Raw genomic sequence first — 26,110 nt, forward strand, 5'->3', positions numbered from 1 at the left:
TGTAAAAATTCCATTTATTATCCGAGTATTATGTGTTTTGTTTTAAAATGGACTAATGTTTTCCCATTCTCTGTGGCTATACATAATGCTTTTGTGCTAAATACACAACTGATACCAAGAAATTTACATCCCTCCAGTTGACAAAAGTACTGTAATCATTTGGTCACTAGTATACTTTGAGTACAGTACAAGGATTGATTGGCCTCTCAAAAATGACAAACATGAGGATGACAACAATTCTACTAGTGATAATGTTGCAACACCCAGGCCATCAGGTGTGTTCTTATATGTAAATATTCCTTTAGAGCATTCTATTACAAACAATTAGATACCAAATTGAACGATGTAGTAGCACAAAAATTGAGGTAAGCTGAAAAGCATATAAACATCGCTCGGGCTACCTTGGGGTGTGCAGTGGCCTGCCCACCGGGGACGCGAAAGTGTAATTATTAAGGGGGAAAGATGATGTGATAACCAAACCACACATCAGGAGATGGAGAGATGACGTTTCTGTCTGTCCTGGACCAATATCGTCATGCAAGACTTGATAATTGTCGTTCATTCATCTTATGTGTGGTTGGGTCATCACATCTTCGGCCACATAATTGTGACTTATTGTCTGACGATGATGATTGCAAGGGGCCGAGTGAATGTGTCAATCTGGAGGACAGGATAACTCTGGGCTGCAAGAAATATTATCCTCATGGCAGTCCTTTCACTCTCTGTCATCTCAACATTGGGTGGAAGAAGAGTACCAAAACTGTGGCCTCACCAATGAGATAGGGCAGCTAGGCGAGTGGCTACCTCTTTAGAGGGGGCTTCGACAATGTAAGTACAAGTTCCAGGGGCTGCAGCTGCTGGGCTGAACTACCAGATGAAGGAACATAAGGGAATGTACGGGTCACCATGCACGGCTATCACACAGAAGGGCACTGTGCTTGTGCACCATCATAATAAGGTGGAGGGAAAGGGAAGCAGGAGGCACCCTGACCTACCTGTGGATAGCACACAAGCTCTTACCTCGTCAAGGAGACATTCACTGATAAGGGACTTCCTCTTAACACATACATGTTAGGCATATCTTTGCTTGACAAAAAGATATATAAAAGATAGATATTGAATTTTCAAATATCCATAATATTTAATTGAGTACACCCCTAATTAAGCCTCCTTGCATGTTTTCCACTTAGAATTACATAATCAACATTGCACTGATGACAATAATGCACAAAGAACCACTTAGAATGCAGGAAATTGTAATAAATAGTTGAAAGAATATATATATATATTTATAGTACTGTACTGTCATTTTACTTAAAAGATTATCACTCACAGTTCACTTTGGGACAGATTTAAAAATTAATAATTTTTAAAATAGTATATAGGCAGCCCTAAATGTGTGCAGCATCTGTAATGATGACATTAGGCACTTTTGAGCTTTGCATTAAAGTAGGCAGAGGAAGCAAGATATTATACGGGGTCTATTGCTTTCTCACTAGTATTAGCAGCTACATGCTACATGTTTTTGTTTTAACTTTTTAAATTACAATCTTGTTTTATTAGCACAGCCCAAACATTCTGCAATTCACTGTGCACCAGACTATATCTGAGGATGAAAAGTGTAGGGTGCATTAAATATTCAAAGTAAAAAAATTTGAAACTGGCATTTTAGATATAATCTAATATTTCTCAGTGCCTCTAATGTGATATGTACAGTATTTTTCCAGCAAGCAAAATAAGCTGGAGTAATGTTAAATCAACATTATGAATGTAAATTCAATGTTACATCAATGTTATTTACCTTTGAGGGGGATTTTGTTCCCTTCATAGGCTTTCCAGAGATGTAAGTCTACTTCTAGACAATTGAGGGCTGCCTGTACACATTATGAAAAGTTTCTCAAAAAGAAGCATGCATAGCTATAATTATGCAGATCCAAATACAGTAGGGCATTAAAAATCTGGAAACTATTAAAATCTCTGTAAAAATATAATTAAGTGTCAAAGCTTTTCAAATGTCTTGAAATCTAAACAAATGTTGAAATAATGTAACTGACATTGATCCATTAGACCACTGTCAGTAATGTTTATCGAACATCAGTAACATTGATCCAAGACTGAGGGAGGTTGTGTTCATTACGCAAACATACCACCTGTACGGGTTCACTCTGACTTATGGATTTTTGATACTCTACTGCTTATTCATAAGCTATATGCTTCAGTTGTTTCTATTTTCTTAAAATATAATTTACAAACAAAACAAGTGGTTTTAACTTATAAGCAAGATTAATAAGTAAAATCAAAAGCTTTCTGTGAAATGTATATCGTAATTTTCATTGGATAAAGCATTCAACAATATTCTAAATATAAAATGCTGTTACACTGCCCATTGTAAAATAATTTCACGAGGTATTAAACTACATATATACTGAACACAGTTCAATGCACAAATATAAATGCCACTTTGTCACATAAGACCACATCACTGCTGACCTACATGGGACAACACCCATAACATAAGCAAACACCACCAGTGAGACTGGCAAGCAACTTAATATGAACATCTACTGCATTTAAGCCCATCTTAGCACTATATTAAATTATTAGTTATATTGTAAATGGATTCTTCATATTGACTAATTCCTATAGGAAGGCACATTGATCATTTCACATTTTATCACTGGACAAAGAGTTAACATCTGGCATCCCACCAATGTGAGAGATGGACAGAAGCAATACTGAAAATTGGGCTCAGTGTACTCAACACTGTAGTTCCTTTTTCAATATTGTTATTTCATTGGCACCCAGTTTCTACAGTCAACAAAGAATAAAGTCAGACAAACATGTGACAGCAAGATGCCAGACATACAATACTATAATTGTCTTATTGCTTTGGTAGAACATGTATCAAATTGAACTATCATAGTCCATACTCTGGCAAAAGATGGCAACTCCTTATACACAGGAACACACACACAAATAAAAAATACTCAGTGGATACAGATAAATTTGTGAACATGTGGAATGAAATTACCCAAGCTACAATAAAAAATTGCATAATTGAACATTAGATGAATATACAGTAATTAGGATATATATATTTGCTTGGCAATGAAATTAATAATAACAAAAAAATAAGTGATTTATGCACATAATTTCGCTGTTGATAATTTTTAACTTCACAGTTTGATGGAGGCTTCCAAGAGCCATGACTTAATTACAGTAATCATCCAAAGAAAGTGCTAAAACAGAAGGATATAAATCACTGTGAATAGTCAGAATATTCAAGAGTTATAGAGACCATTCAGGATGTCAATACTGAGAGCAATCTTGCTACAGATATATGTATGCTGCTAATTACTTGCCTGTGAAAGGTAACAAGGTAGATTTTTTGTATACTGTTCATCTGATATCTCTGGAAAATTTATTTCCACCCCATGAAAGTGGGAAATGGGGTTAATGTTGATGGAGATGTGTGTAGAAGGCTGTTACGAGTACAGTAACTGTTAAACACATGAAGGTTCTAGTGTCTGAAAGAGATAGCATGAAAATTGCTAAGTACGGAGACAAACTGAGAATAATAATACATGTGAGAGAGGAAAAGCATAAATGAAAATTGTTTATTAAAAAAGTAAAAGTTGTGAGGCTTTTAGTAAATGAAAGGGGTCAAGTAAGTCATACATATTTGCAAAACTGGTATTCTGACGTATACAAGTTACAGCAGAATGCAGTAGAGATTACCGAGACCTTTAATATACGGTAAATAGAATTAAGACTAAAGATGTGATGGAAGCAAAGAACTTGAGCAGTCTGTTTGGATTGTATGGCTATACATAATGCTGGGCTGGGGAAAATTCAAGTGGAAATCTATGATCGGGAGGTAAGGGTGAATGGGCAAGCCACAAAACATCTGCACACTAGATTGATAAGGAAGTATTTTGCAAACATTAAAATTAATGGAGGCAAAGATTTTGTGTGACAAATAACCCAAATGTGTGTGTGTAGCAACTAATGATGAGGCAGGGCTGAAGAATATATTTACTTTTAATTCATCATATCCAGGCTTAAGATGAACTACAGGACGGGTAATTATTGAGCACTCGGTACCTATGGCACAAGATGATTTCAAGGCTTGAGCCATCCCAACAACATGCAGGAAATATCACTGGTATTACCAAGCAAGGTCTCACAACCATCATTCACATCAATAAAGGGCAATCTATCTGGTTTATACAACATCAGTGCTTTCTCTTATAGGATTTATTCATTATAATTAATTACACTACCTAATTGATGCCAGAAAAATCCTGACAAAATGTATATTCATAAAGATTTCTATGTACTGTAACCTACTTATTTTAGGAAGAGTCAACTAATATTGCAAAATCATCAAGCCACCTTATACTATATTTGAAAACTCCGTTTGTAGTACAGTTGGGTTTATTTTTGACTCACAATAGGGAATCCCAGGTTCGAATCCCCAGGGACAGAAATTGTTGAACACATTTCCTTTCATCTAATGCCTCAGTTCACTTAGTAGTGAACTGGTACCTGGAAGTTTGTCAACTGTTGTGGGGTTGCATCCTGGGGCGGGGCGGTTAGAATTAGAATGATTAGAAACGAATGGATGAGATAAGTGGATAACATGGAGCAATAATGCTACAAATTAAGGAAATGTTGTATAATTTTCTAACAAAGCAAATTAAATAGCAACAACTGGATCAAATAAATGTTAGCCATGGCAGGTGCGGACTGGTATGATGCCCCATGGCAGGTGTGGACTGGTATGATGCCCCATGGTGGGTGTTGACTGGTATGATGCCCCATGGCAGGTGTGGACTGGTATGATGCCCCATGGCAGGTGTTGACTGGTATGATGCCCCATGGCAGGTGTGGACTGGTATGATGCCCCATGGCAGGTGTTGATTGGTATGATGCCCCATGGCAGGTGTGGACTGGTATGATGCCCCATGGCAGGTGTTGACTGGAATGATGCCCCATGGCAGGTGTTGACTGGAATGATGCCCCATGGTGGGTGTGGACTGGTATGATGCCCCATGGCAGGTGTGGACTGGTATGATGCCCCATGGCGGGTGTTGACTGGTATGATGCCCCATGGCAGGTGTGGACTGGTATGATGCCCCATGGCAGGTGTTGACTGGTATGATGCCCCATGGCGGGTGTTGACTGGTATGATGCCCCATGGCGGGTGTTGACTGGTATGATGCCCCATGGCGGGTGTGGACTGGTATGATGCCCCATGGTGGGTGTTGACTGGTATGATGCCCCATGGCAGGTGTTGACTGGTATGATGCCCCATGGCGGGTGTGGACTGGTATGATGCCCCATGGCGGGTGTGGACTGGTATGATGCCCCATGGCGGGTGTGGACTGGTATGATGCCCCATGGCGGGTGTGGATTGGTATGATGCCCCATGGCGGGTGTGGACTGGTATGATGCCCCATGGCGGGTGTGGACTGGTATGATGCCCCATGGCGGGTGTTGACTGGTATGATGCCCCATGGCGGGTGTGGACTGGTATGATGCCCCATGGCAGGTGTGGACTGGTATGATGCCCCATGGCGGGTGTTGACTGGTATGATGCCCCATGGCGGGTGTTGACTGGTATGATGCCCCATGGCGGGTGTTGACTGGTATGATGACCCATGACAGGTGTGGACTGGTATGATGCCTCATGGCAGGTGTGGACTGAAATGATGCCCCATGGCAGGTGTGGACTGATATGATGCCCCATGGCAGGTGTGGACTGGTATGATGCCCCATGGCAGGTGTGGACTGGAATGATGCCCCATGGCAGGTGTGGACTGGAATGATGCCCCATGGCAGGTGTGGACTGGAATGATGCCCCATGGCAGGTGTTGACTGGAATGATGCCCCATGGCAGGTGTTGACTGGAATGATGCCCCATGGCAGGTGTTGACTGGAATGATGCCCCATGGCAGGTGTTGACTGGAATGATGCCCCATGGCAGGTGTGGACTGGTATGATGCCCCATGGCAGGTGTTGACTGGAATGATGCCCCATGGCAGGTGTGGACTGGAATGATGCCCCATGGCAGGTGTTGACTGGAATGATGCCCCATGGCAGGTGTGGACTGGAATGATGCACCATGGCAGGTGTGGACTGGTATGATGCCCCATGGTGGGTGTTGACTGGAATGATGCCCCATGGCGGGTGTTGACTGGAATGATGCCCCATGGTGGGTGTTGACTGGTATGATGCCCCATGGCTGGTGTGGACTGGTATGATGCCCCATGGCAGGTGTGGACTGGAATGATGCCCCATGGCAGGTGTGGACTGGTATGATGCCCCATGGCAGGTGTGGCATATGGGTGAGGGAAACATGAGGGAAAGTAGTAACCAAACAAGAAGGGAAGGGAACTATCAGAGCAAAAGCACCAAGCCATTACGACTATAGAGCACTTGGAAGGGGTCAGGAATAAGGATTTGGGATGGGCCTGGGGGAAAGGAATGGTGCCCAACCACTTGGACATTTGGGGATTGAACTGCCAACCTGCATGAAGCTGAGACCGTCGCTCTACCGTCCAGCCCAAGTGATTGGACAACCAAACATGGAGAGAGTAGCATAAGGAGGAGCTACAAACCAAACCTGGACACACACAAAGGTGAGGGAGATGGCAATAAAAAGTGGAACATTACCAAGTAAAACTTAAAACAGAAAGAAGGAATGTAGACAAATAAAGATGCGAATGGAAATAATAAATTTAGCCGAGAGATGCTACAGAGGCGACATGTAAAGTAGCAATGTTATAGTAAAGCAAGAGTGGTGAGGAAGCAGTGATGAGTGGTACAGCAGACAAGGTGAGAAGGATAAGGACACAGAGGGCACAGAATTCTGGAGGAATCCAACATGCATGGAGTAAGGTGAATCGGGCAGCCTGAAGGATGGGTCGAGTAACCACATACACACAACGCTTTAGTGAAATAAAAGAAACATGATGAAGAAAATATTGTACAGTAAAAAAAAAGGTATTGTTCCTAGAAGTGTATATCTACGAGAGAAATGGAATGAGGATGATACTGTACGTGCCAGACTGAGGAGTCGAGATACAGTATACAATGTGAAAAAGCTCTTCTCAGGCACACTAGAATACAATACAATACATACAGTAATAGATAATATTTGCTTGTTAATGATACCAATAGTTAAAAATATAACTAACGGGCTAAGGAGGCTTCAATTCCATTTAGTTTATAGTTCACTTGTGTTAATCAGCCACAAAGAAAATAAAGACATTACTATAACATCACAGATGAGCATCACAAAAGGTTGTCACACACCTGTGAGACGAGCCTGGTCCAAACCGTACTAATATTGTACATGCTACAAACATACACCCATGCCAAAAATACATGACTCCACAAAATTTCACACATTTAACATTTTAATAATAAGCATGCTTAGAACTTCAGCTGTGCAGTCCACTGAAGGTACCAATATCTCAGAGAATGCAGAGATATCAAGTGGTCCCTTTAATAAAGCTCAGCCCCCTGGATTGTACCCTGCTCCTTCCCACTGCTTGTAACATGCTACACCATTATTACCCCCCCCCCACACACACACACACACACACGGCTGCATATTACCGCATCTCCAGACACCTCCACACCATTCCTTCCACTACAAACTACACACATGATTTATCACAATCATATGGAAATGTATATACTTTCTGTATGTATATATATATATACATATATATATATATATATATATATATATATATATATATATATATATATATACCTTGTTGATACCTGGTTGATGGGGTTCTGGGAGTTCTTCTACTCCCCAAGCCTGGCCCGAGGCCAGGCTTGACTTGTGAGAGTTTGGTCCACTAGGCTGTTGCTTGGAGCGGCCCGCAGGCCCACATACCCACCACAGCCCGGTTGGTCCGGCACTCCTTGGAGGAATAATCTAGTTTCCTCTTGAAAATGTCCACGGTTGTTCCGGCAATATTTCTTATGCTTGCTGGGAGGACGTTGAACAACCGTGGACCTCTGATGTTTATACAGTGTTCTCTGATTGTGCCTATGGCACCGTCTGCTCTTCACTGGTTCTATTCTACATTTTCTTCCATATCGTTCACTCCAGTACGTTGTTATTTTTCTGTGTAGATTTGGTACTTGGCCCTCCAGTATCTTCCAGATGTATATTATTTGATATCTCTCTCGTCTTCTTTCTAGTGAGTACATTTGGAGGGCTTTGAGACGATCCCAATAATTTAGGTGCTTTATTGCGTCTATGCGTGCCGTATATGTTCTCTGTATTCCCTCTATTTCAGCAATCTCTCCTGCTCTGAAGGGGGAAGTGAGTACTGAGCAGTACTCAAGACGGGACAACACAAGTGCCTTGAAGAGTACAACCATTGTGATGGGATCCTTGGATTTGAACAATACTGTATATAAAAATAAAAAATATATATATATATTTTTATTTATTAATATATAATAAAATAATATATATATTTTATATATATTAAAATATATATATTTAATGAAAAAATATATATATATTTTTTTTCCAGAATTTTCTGAACATTTTGTTCTTGAACTATTTTGCTTTAATTTTGTCAAACTACAAAAGGATGGCACTCAGAGGTCACTTCAGGCATTCGGGAGTCAACAAAGGCACTCGGGAGTCAACAAAGGCACTCGGGAGTCAACAAAGGCACTCGGGAGTCAACAAAGGCACTCGGGGGTCAACAAAGGCACTCGGGGGTCAACAAAGGCACTCGGGGGTCAACAAAGGCACTCGGGGGTCAACAAAGGCACTCGGGGGTCAACAAAGGCACTCGGGGGTCAACAAAGGCACTCGGGGGTCAACAAAGGCACTCGGGGGTCAACAAAGGCACTCGGGGGTCAACAAAGGCACTCGGGGGTCAACAAAGGCACTCGGGGGTCAACAAAGGCACTCGGGGGTCAACAAAGGCACTCGGGGGTCAACAAAGGCACTCGGGGGTCAACAAAGGCACTCGGGGGTCAACAAAGGCACTCGGGGGTCAACAAAGGCACTCGGGGGTCAACAAAGGCACTCGGGGGTCAACAAAGGCACTCGGGGGTCAACAAAGGCACTCGGGGGTCAACAAAGGCACTCGGGAGTCAACATAGGCACTCGGGGGTCAACAAAGGCACTCGGGAGTCAACATAGGCACTTGGAAGTCTAATAAATGAAAATTACAGCATAATTTTGTGGAACATATGGCACACAACTTGTGTCAGCTTGCTGTACCTTTGAAATACAGGACAAACACAAAAACCATGACAGGTATTGTAATAGCTACAATATGATGTGAGCCAATAACATTATTTAGTTGAAGTCCACCCGACATCTGATGAACATGTTCTTTATAATTAAATGCTGTCAGTTTAGCATCAGCAAATGGATGTTTATTCCATTATTTGAGTATAAATGAATGTATCCAAACAGCACATAACACTGAAGTGTTCAAGCTTTGGAAATGCTTAATATCAAGGTTGGCTTTTATTGATCAGCGGCATGTTCACATCATTAAATGTACAGTATTGTCACTAAAAATCAAATAAATTAACACATGCATTAACTGCTTTCATGGCCACATCGATCACTGTAACTTGTTAATTAAGAGATGAATCATGTCTTTAATATCAGCCACATCCCTGGTCTGCTTGTGTAGCTGCTCCTGGAGCATCTCTGTCTGCCCCGACACCTCCCGCCGCACCAGCTCAACCACCTGCAAATAATAAATCCTACACAACCAATATTCTCACAGTCATATTATCACTGTAAATATTAGTATTCATTATGATAGGGGTGGTTATGTTTTATACAGGACTATCTCTCAGAACAGAGTGGCAGCCTCAGAGCGTATGGACAACAGCGGCTCAAGTTCAGGTAAAATGTACGAGTACAAATAAAGCATGTAACACATTACATACTGTACCTTTGAAGGTACAGTATGCACCTTCAAAGGTACATATGCATGCCGTATATGCATGCATATTATTTATTTATATATATATATATATATATATATATATATATATATATATATATATATATATATATATATATATATATATTTATTATATATATATATATATATATATATATATATTTATTTATTTATTTTGGAGTTACGTGCACAAAATAATTTATTTACCGTAAAATCCCACTTCAAAATCCCTTTCAAACAATTTATGATGAAACACTAAATATTTTTTCTTTTTATAAAATATCCATGTAAATAAGGTCTTGTATGGCAGTAAAGACAGTACTTACATTCTCTTAATTTTGTGACAGACAGTCACTGATTGTCAATAAAGTTAATTATAAAATGTGTATATTACCTTTTATCACTTTAAGTACTGTACAGTGCTGTATACATGGGAACATACTTAATCTTAATTTACATTCTTATTCTTACTTTACATTAAGCTGTGAACATCCACTATGTGGGAAACTAAGTCCATATAAGAGGCTGGCCACTTATCTGTAAAATATATCCTTGAGCACAATAGAAAGAAGCCTTCTAGTTATATGAGGGCTAGGGAAGAAAACCAGACAGGAACCTCATTGGTGCCAAAGGTAGCACCATCCACCCTCTGGTGGCAGCGGGGAAGGTTGGAAAGATTATTTGCTTCTTATAAAGTTTTGTTTGCTTCCAAAACATTTCTTGGGGGAAGTTTTGAGTGCTCCCTGCCCCTATAATGGGGCCAAATCAGTATGAAATATCACATGCTCCTGGTAGGATGAGACAGCCATAGAAAACTGGCATGTCGGCAATGGCCATAGATTGGAGTTACTGGAAGCTTGTGAAGCCATTGTTTTCATTTGATTTAGACCTTTAGATATGGTCTAAATTTGTATTCTATATATAAATAAAAGAATGGAAACTATATGTAGAAACAGAGTGTTTGCATAATACCATACTATTCATGGTGGCTTAGCAAGTTTGTGAAATTACCGAGTATTAGAATTACTATACAGTACTATATACCTGGCCAGTGATGTCAGGGGATTGGATGGCATGTGCCTCAGCAGCCTCTGATGTACTTCTCACTGGCGGCGATACGGGTTCTGTACACAGCTGGACTTCCTGCCTCCTCAACGTACTTAAGTAATTTGAAGATTCTTGTGAGAATGAGCGTTGATAACAGAGGTCATTTTCTAAGGAAAAGTAGCTTGAATTTCCTTGTGAATTTGGAGTATCAATATTAGTATCACGTGGTTTCTGTGCCCCTACCACTGTACTAGAGAACTCCTCAAGCCTCAAAGGAACACGTTCATCCTGAGCTGTTACATTATGATCGGAAGGTCCGTCACTGATTAAACTATGCTTAGAGAGTTCAGAATTGACTGTTGCAGTGGTAATATGGTTCTCTGAACTCAAGGAAGATGAGCTTCCCTTCACTGGATCTGGAGAAGTTGCACTGTCTTTTAGGGATTCTCGGGGAGGAGATGATCTAACCGACTGACTAGAGGAATGACCATGGGACAATGAAGGATCTTGACCACTGGTACAGTGACCAGGAGGTTCTGGTGAAGCTCGCTGTGATGCCAGAGTTAGTGTCTCCAGGTCATGGCAAAGTTCTGATTGCTGTTGAAGAAGGCTCATCATCTGCAAATAAATTTTGACTAGACAATTGTGCTTCAAATTTGTACCAAATCATGCAATAAAGCTTAATAATGATACTATCATTATATATTTTAGATAAACAAATACATATTACAGGTTGAAGTAGTTACTGTTGTTGCAAGTAGTTAACAACTACTGTACTTGCAACAACAAACTTCCAATGACTAGGGATACAAAAATTAATATACTTTTCATACACAATATACAGTACTAGTATTGTACTATAATTAAATGTTTAAAGATAAAAGTACTGTATCTTAAAGTATTGAGTAGTACTCAAGACAGGACAACACAAGTGATTTGAAGAGTACAACCATTGTGATGGAATCCCTGGATTTGAAAGTTCTCGTAATCCATCCTATCATTTTTCTGAATGACGCAATATTTGCTTGGTAATGCTTCCCTAAACGTTAGGTCGTCTGACATCATTATTCCCAAATCCTTTACTTGCTGTTTTCCTACTATGGGCAGATTTGATTGTGTTTTGTACCCTGTATTATGTTTACCACTGTGCTGCTCGGACTCCAAATATGGCACCCTCCCCCCCTGTGCACATGGAAATAAATTCTTGAATTAATAAATGTGCTATCACTCCTATGGTCATATTTATCGAATGCCTTTGCAAAGTCTGCGTATACCACATCTGTATTGTTTTTCTTCTAATGCCTCAGTGATTTTGTCGTAGTGGTCAAGTAGCTGTGAGAGGCATGATCTTCCCGCTCTAAATCCATATTGGCCTGGGTTGTGGAGGTCATTGGTTTCCATGAAACTAGTGACCAGATTCCTGATCATTCTCTTAAATACTTTTATTATGTGGAAATATTAGTGCAACTGGTCTATAATTCTTTGCCAATGCTTTGGTCCCTCCCTTGTGTAGAGGGGCTATGTCCTGCTGATCTAAGAGTATCTGGTATCTCCCCCGTGTCCAAGCTCTTCCTCCACACTATACTGAGTGTCTGCGCTACTGGCACCTTGCATTTCTTTATAAAAATTGAATTCCATGAGTCTGGCCCCGGGGCTGAGTGCATGAGCATGTTGTCAATTTCCCTTTCAAAATCTGCCACTCTCGTGTTGATATCAGTTATATTTACAGGGGTTTGGATATCACGCATAAGGAAGTTGTCCGGATCTTCCACTTTCATGTTGTTTATTGGAGTGTTAAACATGTTCTCATACTGTTTTTTTAGGATTTCACTAATTTCTTTGTCATCCTCCGTGTATGAACCTTCATTCGTATGAATAGGTCCAATACTGGCAGTGGTTTTTGGTTTTGATTTCACACATGAAGAAATATTTTGGATTTTTCTTTATTTCTTGAATTGCTTTCTGTTCTAATTGCCTTTCTTCAATCTGATATGAATGCTTCAGTCTCTGTTCGATTTCTTCAATCTCTCCCGTTTAAATTATTTCTTCTTTGTATGGAAAGTCGTGTCTGTTTAAAGCATTTCCTTTTTTCTTCTTCTTTTGTAGTGTCGTCTGCGTTCACTTTCTACATTGGATCTCTTTCTGGCTTTCCTCAAAGGCACGTGTTTCAGACTTCATATGCTTCCGAAGTCAGTTTTTCTATACCTTGTCTAGGATTTTTATTACTTAAAAACAGTTTCCCATTGAATGTTTGTAAGGTTCCTGTTTATTTTCTCCCAGTCTATCCTTTTATTATTAAAATTGAATTTACTGAATAATTCTTCTCGACTGTTGTTTCGACTTGAGGCCTACTACCATTATTAATGTTAGTTTGCACTTCAATGATCTTGTGGTCCTGAGTACGTAGTGTCTGAGACAGTAATGTCTCTGATTAGCTCATCATTGTTCATGAATATCAGGTCCAGCGTGTTCTCGTTCCTAGTTGGTTCTGTAATCTGCTGACTGAGCGAGAATTTATCACAGAATCTCAGTAGTTCTCTGACCTGTGGTTGGTTATTTCCAGGATGATTTCCTGCTATAATGTTATTGTTTACTATTCTCCATTTTAAACTGGGTAGATGGCGTGGGGCTGCCCACAGGAGCCGATAACGCAGAAGAAACTACCACACTTGCTCAATAGGAACGGGTCAAAACACTTTACTGCAACCATAAATCCATGAGGACAAACTCTTAACACCCACTTTCTTAGAAGAACCAGCTGAACCCACCTTCATCTGGAGATATCAGCCAGTGATGGAGATGACAATGTGGCCTTTAAAATATGCGCCATATTTAGACGCAAAAAATATATAACTTCCAAAGTTATAGGTTTATGAATATACTTTTTTTGACACTTTAGAACTAAGAACTTTGCACATGTGTAAAAATGGTGAGAATCGCTCAGAAACTGGATATTTTTTAATTTGACTCAAAGTTGAAATTCCTGTTTTAGAGGTAATTGCAGTTGAAATTACTGTATTGACAATGAATATGGTAGTTCTAATTTATCAATATACTTGAATGTTTTAATAAACACTGCTTGGCATTCATACTTGAATATGTGAAAGTTGTAGGTCAATATGTGTTGAAATGAAGTCAAGAAAAAATAGCCCAACCAAAAAAACAAATACTGTATAGGAATAAGGATAATGGGTTAATAAGAATAATAAGTATACATGATACAAGAGATAAGGCCCATATCTGGTCCCCATTCATCAATACAACCTGAAGAGACAAAGAAGAGAGTTTGAAATCTGAAAATGTTTCAGGAAAAAAAAAAAAAAAAATAACAAAAAAAAAAAAAAAAAAGTTTGCCACCTGTGGCTGATTAAGTTGTTGACCAATTTCATTCACTCTTCACATACATAGTGACGGCATGCATTCTACAAGATGTAGAAGCTACAACAAATTCAGATTATAAACAAAGGAGAAAAACCCACAAAAATGAAAAAAAAAAAAATAAAAATCTTCATGCAGGTCGGCGTTCAATCCCTGACCGTCCAAGTGGTTGGGAACCATTCCTTCCCTCTACCCGTCCCATCCTAAATCCTTATCCTGACCCCTTCCCAGTGCTATAGAGTCGTCATGGCTTGGCACTTTGCCGACAATTCCCTTCCCTTCCCTTCCCTCCCTCCCACTCCCCCCTTTTGAAAAAAATAATTGTTGGACTTTGCTGAAACTAACAGATATTGGCATTGGGCAATGTATTTATAAGATATATAACAAAATACAGCATAATAATATACTTATTATTATTTGTGTAATTATGTATTGCTCAGTAATGTAATTACTGAGTAATTACTCTGTAATTACCATAGCATTATCCCTCAGTTCCAGTTAATAGGAGCTGTTCTTATCGGAACATTTTTTTATTTTTAAATATTCGCATAAAATCCATTTCTTAACATACTGTATTGGGATGAAATTTTCATGACGCTGCTGCCAAATTATTGGAGATTTGTAAAACATTTTCAATTAATTTTCATTAAATTCAAATGTTCTTTGAGCTTCCGACCTCTTAAATTAATGATAATGCAGATACAGGCAGCAGGGTATTAATGATGATGCAGTCACAGGACTTCAACACTTCAGCACATTGCTCAATCACTTATCATTGCCTTGCTCACCTGTGAAATAACACTCGTGACACATGAGTGACCGAGGGAGTCGGGTCCGGCCGCAGCCATCAGCTGCTCCATGTAGGTGACCTCTGCACGGATTGCAACCCTGATAGCACGAATATTGTGCAGTTGAAGGTACACGTGTTGGGCTGATGTAGGACAAGCAGCAGAGTCGGCAGCAAGTTTATGCAGCTGGTGGGACAGCTGCTCCTGCTGTACCAGCTGTTGTCGGTATGACTGAAGGGTACTCAGCAGCTCCTGTGAATAAGCAATTTATATAGTGATTTTTGTACCATGGCACATTCATTAATCCTTACACTGCAATGAGCATTAAGTTTTTTTTTAGGTTTTTAGGCATCCTGTACTCTACTCTAAAATCCTTCATTCATCTTCATATCTTTCCCCTTACACCTATGTTCTACAGAAACCTCAACTATCTATGAAAACTTAAAGTGTCCAATTTATAATTATCATAATCTAGGTGTAATAACACTAGGGGGACAGGAAATCACAAATTTTTTTAAGGTGACGAATTGAATACTCATTAAATAGCACACTTTGTTTTATTGGTTATTAATAGCAATGACAAAGTATTTTTTGTGAACCATACTGATGCTCTTGGAAGCATTACTTGTAAACTACTCTCCACTCACCTATTCCACCCAATAATTACATTCAACTTCAACACAGCATAACTAACACTGCTTCAAGGTGACAACAATTTCTCACACACACAAGGTTCATTATACTGTATAGACATTAACTTACATGTGAGGAGGACTGTGCCTCACAGGTTTGGTGCACAGGACTGTTGGTGGCGATTTCAAGTCTCCGGTCTTCTGCACTGGTCACACTAGAGATGTGGGAGCTAGCCAAGCTGTTGCTGTTAGTAGAAGGGAACAGATACTCACTAGTGACAGGCTGCCAGTGGGCCAAGGAAATTTGTTGAGGTTCCGGCAGCCAGGATGACTGGGCCAACTGCTGAGGTGGCTGTGGTTGTGGCTGTGATGACTTGGGAAGCTGACTGGAGTGTAGAGGTTCGGGAAGAGAGTGTCGTCTGTGTGTTACTGGCTTGGGCTCGGATGTGTGCTGTCTGTGCCATGTTTCACATGGACGATACGAACTATGTAATGCATTTGTGGGTTCTGGATAAGAAGGAAGACATTGTATGCACTGTGATGTATGCTGCCTATTAGAAATAACTGATGATGAATTCTTGTGTGAATTTTTTAAACAGTATGCATGGAGCGTTGAGTTGTCTAAACTACGACTAGGATATAATGATGTAGGATTTGTATTACGGTTGAGAGTATTTGAGCAACAATCTAAGCTATGGGTGTGATGAATGTAGGACTGATAGCTGGGGATGGGGCTGCCAGTTAAGGGATTCATGGTTACAGAGTTCTCTACAGGATGACCAGTATCACGAACCCGACAGCTATGTGAAGGTACGAGGCTACGGACACGGCCACTTTGGATACTGCTGTCGTGATCTCGATGAGTGGGTGTCTGCTCGAGACCATGCGTGCGATGGCTGAACTGGCCTTGAGAACTGTGACCAGGATGCAGAGCCAAGGTACGGCTGAGTGGCACGTGGCGGATGGTGTCCATGCTGCACCCACTCTCTCGACTCCACCACCATCCATGACCCTGTACATACACACCCACATATACAAGCATCACTACCCTTGAACACATGCACTCTACCTACATGAGGTAAATGAACCTACAGGCAAAACAGGTTAGTAAGATTTATGAGAAGTAATTTAATACAATATTTTATTACACTACCTAAAACTTTGTGCAACTTAGTCAAATTTCTACAAAATTTGCAGACTAATTCTACACAATCAGACTGTATGACACTATCTATACACTAAACAATTATTATTATATACTGTATTAAGCAAAACATGTTTATTTTAAACAATAAAGATTTATCATTCCAGCAGTTTATGTATTAATCAGTTAATTTATACACAATTGTTACAGAAATTAAAATAAACCAAATATTTTGCAATAGAAATGCTATTGTGAAACTTTGTAATACACAGAAGCTTAAATAAAAAAAATAAGCATTGAATGCAATGAAATGCCTTTTTCAGGTGGATCCTCAGTAGCTTCCCGAGCTTAAAAGCAGGTACAGTACTATATTGTACGGTGCTGTGAAGCCTGGGAACACTGCTCCAGGCCTTCAACACCCACCCTTGCCTACCACCAGCTCAGATCAGGATTTGGCTCTTTCTATGAAGAATGAAAAGAGGAGTTTGCAGATCAAAGATCAACTGAAAACAAAGAAAAAATCCCCTAGAAAGAATAAGGGCAATAAAACAAGTGACTAATTGCAGGAAATTAGTAGCCCGGAGGCAAACAGAGGAAAAGATTGTTGCTGTGAGGTAAATATTCTAACCGCCACTAGATGGCAGTGCAGGTGGTCACCCAGGGTTTTAACCTGTCCTCTGGCCATCCACGAGCACGTTCAACACCCATTGAATGAGGGCCCAGAGATCTTGAGATCTTGAGATAATTTCGGGGCTTTTAGTGTCCCCGCGGCCCGGTCTTCGACCAGGCCTCCACCCCCAGGAAGCAGCCCGTGACAGCTGACTAACACCCAGGTACCTATTTTACTGCTAGGTAACAGGGGCATAGGGTGAAACAAACTCTGCCCATTCTTTCTTGCCGGAGCCCGGGATCGAACCCGGGACCACAGGATCACAAGTCCAGCGTGCTGTCCGCTCGGCCGACCGGCTCCCTCACCCAAAGAAGAAGGGAAGAACAGCAGGAGCACCAAGGACAGGAGGAGTTTCTCTCAAGCCATCCAAGAAATCCAAGGGGGGGGGGGGGACAACAATTAAAGAAGGATTAGGCCATGGAAGGTTTACCGTAGATTGCTGTCTACTGGCCCTCAAATAGAGGTAATTTAGGGACCCAAACTAGTGGTTGAGGCAAGGCGGTTGAACGAGCAGAAGCTGGCCAGGTGGGTTAACCAGCGCCCAAATCAATAAGGTCAACAGAATAATGCAACAGAAATGATGCCAACATTTACACACCAAACCCTGTCATACAAGGAATGAGGAAAGGCAAATGATGCCATGGATAAATAATAGAAGAATCACTTATTGCAACCCAAGTGCAATCCCAGTGGAATGAGCAAGGCACCAATGCACTCATGAATGAGGGGTCAAGGGCTAAACACAAGCACACAACTAACATATTTAATTCCCATCAATAGATCTGTTATTGAGGACCAAGCCCCAAACCACAGGGGCAACTAAAAAAAAAAAAAAAAGAAAAAAAAGAGTTCCTTTTGTGGTGACTATTCTGTGTCCCAGAATATACACAAATTCTTCAGACAAGGTATCTCTGGTGTGGATAGAGGAACAATTATATATCATAATTTGGAATAATAAACAAAGCACAGCTACCATCTTCCCTGCGGGAAAAAATATCTCGAACACCACACCACTTATGTAGACAGAAAGATTAATGAATCAGATCCAGAACACTATAGTGGGTACCAGGTACGCGAATAACAGTGCTGTAGCTGGATCTGCAGGTGACATCGGCTGACATCTAGAAGTGTGTGAGTTAACACAGCGGTTCATGTGTGGCAAACTATTGCTTGCTTTTTCTGTCTTTCTTTCGTATCTTTCTATCAAGATTAATGGTTTGTTTTGCTGCATCTGTACTTTGTAGGAGAATTTTCTTGGTTTTGGGTCAATCTATGATCCGCATGCTTCCCCTCACTTTTAAGAGCATACAAGATTCCGAGTCTGGTTTTCGATCACTGTGCAAGTTCAAAGGCTCGATGGTGCTTTGAGTGCCGTTGAGCCAAAGCTAAATCACCAGGAGGCTACTGAGCCCAGAAAAGCACACCTGTGTATCAAAAGGAAGCATAACTATAGGAACTAATACAAGCCAGAAAGATGCCAAAACCTGCTACACTTCACTACCATACTAGTATGGGAAATCACCCACAGAGGTGCAACAGGTACTCTGAGAGAGAACTCTATCAACATCAGAGGTCCGAGACTGTTCAACACGCTTCCACTACACATAAGGGGCATAACTGGCCGACCCCTCACAGTGTTCAAGAGAGAACTGGATAAGCACCTCCAAAGGATACCTGATCAACCAGGCTGTGACTCGTACGTCAGGCTGCGAGCAGCCGCGTCCAACAACCTGGTTGATCAGTCCGGCAACCAGGAGGCCTGGTCGACGACCGGGCCGCGGGGACGCTAAGCCCCGGAAGCACCTCACGGTAACCTCAAGGTAGGTAAGGTAACCATGTACGTATTAAAATAAATTCCAATACAGTATATGAATACAATGCTTACCACTACCCCCAACCTTGGCCTGTGGACTACCAACTTTTTTCCAGTTATATGGCATATTTTTATAGCTAGTTAAGCAGACATACGGTAAGTGGATGAAGCGCTAATAACAAGTGAATAAATAATATTCCTTCATATTAAAGGATTTACAGGACAGCCACTTTTGTAGACCACAGCTAATTAAGGTTTTATTCTTCTACCAAATAAAATATGTGAACAACTAGCTACATTAGCTATGTGAATAATAGGCTACATTAGCTATGTGAATAACTAGCTGCATTAGCTATGTGAATAATAGGCTACATTAGCTATGTGAATAATAGGCTACATTAGCTATGTGAATAATAGGCTACATTAGCTATGTGAATAACTAGCTGCATTAGCTATGTGAATAACTAACTGGAATGGAAACGTGGCTGCTTTTCTAAACAGAAATGTAAAGTGAATGTAACTAGATGGGAAATAAAACAGCTAAGTGAAGCTCTGTATAACTCACCAATGGGGAATAGCTGAAATAGTAACTGACATACTCACCTAAGAGGAAAAGTGTATTATGACTATAGAGATCTACCAAATTAGATGAAAACACTGACAATATCTAATTCACCTAGTTTAGGTTATCTTGAGATGATTTCGGGGCATGACGTCCCCACGGCCCGGTCTTTGACCAGGCCTCATTTTTGTTACACACCCCTAGGAAGCAGCCTGTAGCAGCTGTCTAACTCCCAGGTACCTATTTACTACTAGGTGAACAAGGGCATCTGGGTGAAAGAAACTCTGCCCATTTGTTTACACCTCCACCGGGAAGGTGGTGGATTAGGTAAAACTAGCTATGAGCAATTTCCCCCGAGAGTAAGAGAAGAAATGGTGACCCAAACTTACCTAGTTTGCCCTTTATATATTTCTTGTTATTGTTAGAATATGTGGCACTTTTGTTCCAGTTCTTACAGTTGATGAAAACTTAGCAATTCATTATTATATACTGTACTTGCAATGAGAGCATATATGAATGAAGGCATGGTCAACATGTGTGTGTGACTGAAGCATTACAATGCTGTGTACTCAACACAATCTGAAATTATACTTTTCTGGAGTTGCACTCCTCAGTAGCTACCCCAAGCTTCCAACACTGGGATGTATATGATAATAGTGAAGACACCAGGTTTCCAGCGACAAACTCGGCACATCAGGGGCACAAGAACCATATTTGCTTGCCCCTTCGTCATGGCTGGGGAGCTCATGAGGATACAAAATCACCCTCATTACCAAGGTCAACCATAGAGATAGGAAATACAGTACAGTACTTAAAAAATCAACTCTTTCGTCTAAACCAATTGATTACCTTGAATATCACCAAGAACCCTTTGACCCACCTAAGACAACTCTCACTTGCTTGGCATTATCATACAAGGATGTGCAGCTCTCAGCCAAGATCTTTCTCTTTCTTTCAGCTAAGAAAAGTTGCTCATTGTTGAGCAGCAGTCTGGTGCAGAGGCATTTTGTTATTTACGCTTCACACTGTGGTTGGCTCTGGCTTCGGGCCATCATGTTAAGAAAGCATCATATTTTGTGTCGATGATGAGTCACAATAACATGATATATGAAGATATGATGACCAAACCACAAACTAGAAGATGAAGAAATAACAACATTCCCGTCCTTCCTGGACCATTATCAAGTCAAATGTGACTTGATAATGGTCCAGGATGGACCGAAATGTTGTTGTTTCTTCATCTTCTGGTGTGTGATTTTTTCATACTGTATATCTTGTGTTGCCGTAGCACTTTCTTAGTGTTCGTCATGGGGATCATTTTTCCAATTGACAGACAGCACTACCTTTCCTTCATGAGCTGCTTCTCCCTGAGACATAGTTCATTCGTCCATTACACTCTCTGTCCTGTTAATGCCTTGCATTATTATTTGCAGGCTATGCCAGATTAATCACACTGGGTCATTTTACTAATTCTTGTTCCAGAGCTTGCTAGTCCCAATTGATTTGTTGGGTGGTTAAGTCAGCCTGGTCACTATTCTCAGGCACATGGTCTCAAATTATGCCTCTCTCATGGCCTTTTCCTCCATGTCTGTCTATGTCTATTTGGACCCAACGTTTCTGGTGTTCCAATCTATTACGGTGGCTTAGTACTTGGCTGATGTACTGCACCCTCAACATGGGTATTACCTGTTTTACTTCTTCAGTTATAATTCACATGGTTATGAATCCTCTCATAACCATGAATCCTCACATGGTTTGCTCCTCTCTTAGTCTCTGCTAAGAATAAGCTGAGAGGAGCTACTGAGGGAAGGGGGGGGGGCAACAAAAGAATAAAGCAAAGAGTAATGAAATACCCAGTTTTTTAGTTGTACCTTGGTAACTGCCCATTCCGATCACGGAGTCCCACTAACCCATACTGGGTGTTCACTGTGGCTCGAGTGTGGGTAGGATGGCTCACCCCAACACTCTGTTAGTTCAAGGTGACACCTGGTGATACAATATTTCAAGTAATCAGCTTGGTGGGAATTAGCCAATTCAGAGTTACTTGGCCATTTGAGATTTTCAAACATATTCTTGTAGCAGAGTTAAATTTTTGAAATGCATCCTTTCTCAGCGGGCAAACTACTTCGACTTTTTATCAAAGATCAAAGTAGTTTGATCTTTAATCCTGACAAGTATCCTAGCCATGATGAACGGGCAAGCAAAGATCACACTAGTACTTGGTGTGCATAGTTTACCATTATATTCAATGCTTAATTTTTTTAAGCATTACAATCTAACCTGAATTTTTATATTTTTGTTAGTTATTATTTGTTTCATGAGTTGTTTTATTATGCCTTATTCTTCCCTTATAAAACAACAACTGTTAAGTCACAAACAATCCTTCAGTAGCATCTCTCTTACACAATATTTATACTGTGCATTACATGGGATCACACACACACACACACACACACACACACACACACACACACACACACACACACACACACACACACACACACACACACACACACACACTGATACATACAAGGCAAGGAGTAGAGTAGGTGTAGACATCTGAGATGTTAATTCCAGGCCGAGAAGGATTTAACCCTAAAACTTGCAGAATTTTCTCACCTCTACCGCAACCTCTATATTGCAGCACCGAAAATAGACAAAAATTACTAAATCAACGAGATAAGGAATGAGTATGATAATTATATCCCCAGTTTGTATGACGCATGCCCAACCCGTCCTCCAAATAGCACATTTTGACGCATACTTTACCCAAGGCAAAAAATTGTCGTACAAGAAAATGGTAACGGCTCGCAAAATTGACAAACTATCCCATTTTCTGTTTTGGGTCCTCTGGTAGGTTAGGATCAGGGCACTTTAGCACAACAGTTTCTTGATGTTGGGGAACCTTAGGAGGACGGGCTGGTATCCCACTGCCCGCAAAATGTCTCCCACTGTCAGAGCACTGTATCTAATTGTCCACACAACTTTACTGACTACTGGTAATATTGGAGGGGCATTCACAACATTCATTTTGCTTCCTTGTTATTTATTTTAGTTATTAAACATGCAGTTTTATAACCTGTATATACAACGTTGGTGGACTTGTATATATTTACAAATATTACATTATAACAAACTAAGTACTATGCTACATATATACTTATGTGATGCATATTTACATATTTTTAGTACATTTCCCCAGAACACTCTCCCTTACTCTCCCCCAGAACACTCTCCCTTACTCTCCCCCAGAACACTCACCCTTACTCTCTCCCAGAACACTCATCCTTACTCTCCCCCAGAACACTCTCCCTTACTCTCCCCCAGAACACTCACCCTTACTCTCCCCCAGAACACTCACCCTTACTCTCCCCCAGAACACTCACCCTTACTCTCCCCTAGAACATTCACCCTTACTCTCCCCCAGAACACTCACCCTTACTCTCCCCCAGAACACTCACCCTTACTCTCCCCCAGAACACTCACCCTTACTCTCCCCCAGACACGAAGATAGGACAAAGGGGTACCACTGAGGCGTGAACGTCAATAAACCAGAAATGAAGCTATCCACAGGGTCTTTTCCCACAAGGGAATGGCAGCAATGGAAGCCCCCACCCCCCCTCCATTGAGGTACCAAACAACTGAATATCTCAATGGGTCCAATACCATAATGGGTCTATTTATTTGGATGCAAAATGTAAGATAAAATGGAAAGAATCGGAATATCTACATTGTAGCCAGTTTCGTGCAATGAACAAGTTGAGCATGCGGCAGGCCAGCCCCATCTGTCGACCAGACCTTACATCAGATATTCACAGTGACTTCACCTTGGATGTCTAGACAATCATTTTTAATCTGATATGTGTATATGAGTGAATAAATGTATACTGTATAGAAATAAAAACATAAAACTAAGGAAACTGCATAAGGCCTATTGGCCTCTACAAGGTGGCTCCTATTTATATTGTGGATATACAGTAGATAGGAGCTCTCTTATATGGGCCAATTGACCCATATATGAGTAAATTTGGGTGGATATAAGTAGATCTCAAATGGGCCAATAGGTCTTCTGCAATTCATTTATTATGTTCAAATGATGATTGTTTGATCTGGTGTACTTCATTACAACCATATATAGCTGTGAAAACCATATGATTATAATCAGTATACATATGTAACTATAATGGAATTTTATGCTGTGATGATTACTGCACTGGTATAGTGACATTTGTGACGATAACTGCATTTGCATCGTAAGGCAATCATGAAACTATCGCAGGCTCTTTTCATGGATCAAGATAAACTCAATACTGTACTGTACATTCGTATAGAGCTATTAGAGTATATTCATTTTAGCATCAGGGGTGTAAAATCCAGACAATAATAAGCTAAATCAACATAATGGCCACCCATCCTCCTAAAACGATGGTACGCTTCGTAACTGTGTCGTCAATCATACCAGTAGGTAGTAATGGAGCCCAAGAAAGACACTTTTTGTACTATTTTTTGTAGATTCCAGATACAATGAAACTAAAAACCATACTTAAATATTCCTTGGCCTAGCATAGCACATATATGTACTAGATTAGGCATCAGATAATATGTATTAGGCCTAGGATGGTTAGGTTAGGTTTTATTAGCTACATAAATATAAAAAATTTTCCTATATGTCCAAATTCAAGAATACAAAAGTCTATTTTCTATTGGTCCATCATGACATATTTGTAATATCGACCACATAGTTACTATACATACAGTACTTTCATTTTAGGACGATATGCTGGATGATAACTGTATTATCCCTGCTTGATACCTGCTTGATCCCATAAATGAACATACAAGGATAATCATACTTTAGGGGTTCATAAAATACTAAGCAGTTTGGTTTAAAATGGGGTCTCCAGTAACTCATCCCTATATAAAATGGGATCTCCAGTAACTCATACCTATATCAAATAGGGTCTCCAGTAACACATCCCTATATAAAATGGGGTCTCCAGTAACACATCCCTATATAAAATGGGGTCTCCAGTAACACATCCCTATATAAAATGGGGTCTCCAGTAACACATCCCTATATAAAATGGGATCTCCAGTAACACATCCCTATATAAAATGGGGTCTCCAGTAACTCATCCCTATATAAAATGGGATCTCCAGTAACACATCCCTATATAAAATGGGGTCTCCAGTAACTCATCCCTATATAAAATGGGATCTCCAGTAACTCATCCCTATATAAAATGGGATCTCCAGTAACACATCCCTATATAAAATGGGATCTCCAGTAACATATCCCTATATAAAATGGGGTCTCCAGTAACATATCCCTATATAAAATGGGGTCTCCAGTAACACATCCCTATATAAAATGGGATCTCCAGTAACATATCCCTATATAAAATGGGGTCTCCAGTAACATATCCCTATATAAAATGGGGTCTCCAGTAACACATCCCTACATTAAATGGGATTTCCAGGAACACCATTTTCAGTGCAAATTTTGAAAACAGGGCACACTGATTTCAAAGTAACCCCTCAGGGCAAAAAAATTAAATAAATATTTTGGGGGATTTTGCACTGTGCAAAATAAGTGTAAAAACCCCCATTGAATGTAATGAAACACCATTATCTGGGTGAGCCCCAGAGGCTCCGTGAAGCTATCCGAACTTGTATGTGCTGCATTAGTTTGGGGTCATCAGTCACAAGAGTTCGTACGCCTACTGGGAACCACGAGCCAAAACCTGGTCCCCTCAGAGAGGCGCAGGGAGCAATGGTGTAAGAGCACTTTACATTTAAAGTCTGTCATAATTGCCATCGACTGGGGAAGGAGCCAGAAAGGAAGGTGAATCAAAATAGACCACTATCTGGTTAACCTTCGCAATCTACATCACAAAACATGAAAATAACTCTGCTAGAAAAAAACCAAAAAGCCAACCCTTTATGTGACTAGCACTTCTGCTCGTTAGCACCAACCCTCTCCCCCCCCCATATGGGGGAAGGGGGACCGGCAACTCACCACTCAATTTCTTGAATGATGAAACATTGCCGACCGGAGGGAGGGAGGAAGGGAGGGTGTCGAGGGATCCTCTGGGGCTCACC

General features: G+C 40.5%; 1 protein-coding gene across 1 annotated transcript in view; it reads right to left on the reverse strand.

The window, feature by feature from the left end:
* Positions 1-1,267: 1,267 nt before the first annotated feature.
* LOC123771238 (platelet binding protein GspB) overlaps positions 1,268-26,110 on the reverse strand; it is an 87,803-nt gene continuing 62,960 nt past the window's right edge. Inside the window, 4 exon segments of the mRNA XM_069309713.1 lie at positions 1,268-9,752; positions 11,019-11,639; positions 15,188-15,439; positions 15,950-16,831. Coding sequence (XP_069165814.1) covers positions 9,624-9,752; positions 11,019-11,639; positions 15,188-15,439; positions 15,950-16,831 — 1,884 coding nt within the window. The 3' untranslated portion in view covers positions 1,268-9,623.

Source organism: Procambarus clarkii, chromosome 65 (assembly GCF_040958095.1).
Source record: "Procambarus clarkii isolate CNS0578487 chromosome 65, FALCON_Pclarkii_2.0, whole genome shotgun sequence".
Classification (NCBI taxonomy): domain Eukaryota; kingdom Metazoa; phylum Arthropoda; class Malacostraca; order Decapoda; family Cambaridae; genus Procambarus; species Procambarus clarkii.